The sequence below is a fragment of the Montipora foliosa genome, chromosome 1 (assembly GCF_036669935.1).
Source record: "Montipora foliosa isolate CH-2021 chromosome 1, ASM3666993v2, whole genome shotgun sequence".
Lineage (NCBI taxonomy): Eukaryota > Metazoa > Cnidaria > Anthozoa > Scleractinia > Acroporidae > Montipora > Montipora foliosa.
The window spans coordinates 64,430,857-64,433,356 of record NC_090869.1 but is presented as its reverse complement, the minus strand read 5'-3'; the positions used below and the strand labels follow the sequence as shown (position 1 = coordinate 64,433,356).

Below are 2,500 nucleotides of genomic sequence, written 5' to 3'. Positions count from 1 at the left end.
CCATGAATCTCACAGTCACAGTACAAAAAGCTCTTTTTCAAACAACTGATTATAAGATATCAAAGTGCCAATGCTTTTAAAATTGCTCAAATTATGAAATACCAGATTGTCCTTGTGATGCCATAGTCGACTGAACATGATGAGAATTGCTGGAATAGATGCAGTAGATGGTGAATACCCATATGATGGGGTACTTGTGCGACTATTACTAGTAGCTCTTAAAACGGGCGCAGATTGTTGTGCAAAATTATCTAAATTTGAACTGCTGCAAAAGTTAATATTGCCATGAAGTGGCATATTTGGAACGCCATTGGGTGCTAACAGGCCACACATCAACTGAAAGTACCTCATTTTCTGTTCTCTGGAGTGCTTCATATCTTCCCTTCAAATTTGCACAAGTTCTTTGGTGGGGTCATTTTCGATCGTAGTTTGAAGTAGTTCAAGCGTTTTTTGCCACCTGCTCAGTCGTTTTAGTGGCAGGTTTCTTCACTGAAAACGTTTTCTATTGTTTGAAACTTTTCCACTACTATCCCCAACGTTAGATATGGTACTTGCGTCGTCATCATCACTCGGGCCAACTTCCTCCTCATTTGTGCTAGTATCCTGCCTGTTTTCATTTTCAACATGTGCAGAAGGTTCACATGCATTTTCTGGTTGGCAAGAATCTCTAGTTTTCACAAGTGCATAGAGGAGATCAAACCATTTACCATATCCCCATACTGGGGACCTTTAGATTCTAGGACGAGAATGAGTACGAGATTTGAATGTCCGTTTTTAGCGAAAACACTTAAGGAAATTTATAGCTCAGACGATTCCTCTTACTCTTTGTTAGCAGTATAGGTTTCTCGATTATTCTTATTGCTGGTAACTGAGCCTTTTTGCTGATCAAAAAATACCAAAACTGCTACCGTGTTGATGACTTGTTTTGACACGACGACATTTGTGCAAAACCTCGCACTAAAATGACGACGGTATCACGTTTTCCCGCCAAAATAAGGCTGGTTTGCGCGCGCTGACTGTTGTTCTATGAGAAAATCTCGTATCCGTAGTCGTGCCACGTTATTTATCTTACAATATTGAACATATCCAAAAGCGTGCCTTACGTATAATTCTACCAGATCTCAAAAGTTCCCAAGGGAGTCCTCTCCTGATTCCCTAAAAGGACAAAACGTTTTTTAGGAGTCTAGCCGTTCCCAAAGGAGCAGTTTTCTGGATCACTTCAAGTCTGATGGTGGTGCCAAGCTTTTCGATGTGTTTGTCAAACTTATCAGATACAGCCCCTAATGCTCCGATCACAACTGGCACTACAGTCCCTTTCTTCAGCTTCCATAATTTTCTTCTTCTTCTTCTTCTTCTTCGTATTATTATTATTATTAGAATCTAAATCTCTCTAATAATAATAATAACATTGAACCTTATTTTAGTGTCAACTGTATTTAGTATCACCCAACTAGTGGACTAATGCAAATCCTACATTTTGATTGGCTACGACACTAGAGGACTATTAGTAATAGTCACGCTTTCTTTCGTTTTATTCCCAAATAAATATTTCTTCAACTTGTATTTGCTAACTGTCTTATTAGGGACCTTTAGATTCTACGACGAGGACGAGGACGAGTACGAGTACGAGTTTTGACTGCCCGTTTTTAGCATAAAATACTAAGGAAATTTATAACCCGTACGCTTAATCTTACTCTTTGTTAGCAGTATAGGTTGCTCAGTTATTCTTATTGCTGGTAACTGAGCCTTGTTGCTCATCAAAAAAATGCCAAAACTGCAACCGTGTTGTTGACTTTTCTTGCTTCGACGACATTTTTGCAAAACTTCGTTCTAAAATGACGACGTCATTACGTTTTTCCCGCCAAAATGACGCTGGTTTGCGCGCGCTCACTGTTGTCTTATGAGAAAATCTCGCACTCGTAGTCGTTCTCGCACTAGAATCTAAAGCTCTCTAATGTCTTTTCTGTCCGACTAGTTGGTCATCTTCGGAGGTCGTTTTAAATTTTGATATCGTTCAACAGTTGAACGGATCCCATCAGAAAAAATTGGGGAAAATACATACCCGGTAATCTCGTTTCCTTAAATTAACTCTGACATTCAAGACCGTGAGAGGTCTAAGTACGATAGAGAGGGTAGCATGAAAAAAGTGATGCCAGTTATCATTGTTAATTGTTATTTTATATTTTATTTTTAGCGCTCAATGTCATCCTCAGCAAACACAACCCAGCAACCCTCTCTAGGAGATACTGAAGCAATTGTGTGGTGCGTTCTTTTCAGCCTGGAAGCCTTTGCCATCGTTGTCTTAAACACAGTTACCTTTGCTGTGTTCGTGAGTTACAAACCACTGCAAAGGCATTCTTCGATACAGCTAACCAATCTTGCAATCAATGATATCTTGGTCGGCTTAATACCAGTCACCGGCTGGGTGTATTACATCGGCGCTCGCTCCAAGTTTTGGACTGATAAAATCTCACTTCTTCCAATAAGCATCGTCTACTCG

At 39.8% G+C, this 2,500-nt stretch overlaps 1 protein-coding gene across 1 annotated transcript in view; it reads left to right on the top strand.

Moving 5' to 3' along the window:
- The first annotated feature begins 2,200 nt into the window (after positions 1-2,200).
- The window catches only part of LOC137972515 (tachykinin-like peptides receptor 86C), a 966-nt gene continuing 666 nt past the window's right edge, over positions 2,201-2,500 (top strand). Inside the window, exon 1 of the mRNA XM_068819270.1 lies at positions 2,201-2,500. This exon is cut by the window's right edge and continues 666 nt beyond it. Within this exon, the coding sequence (XP_068675371.1) occupies positions 2,201-2,500 (300 nt within the window).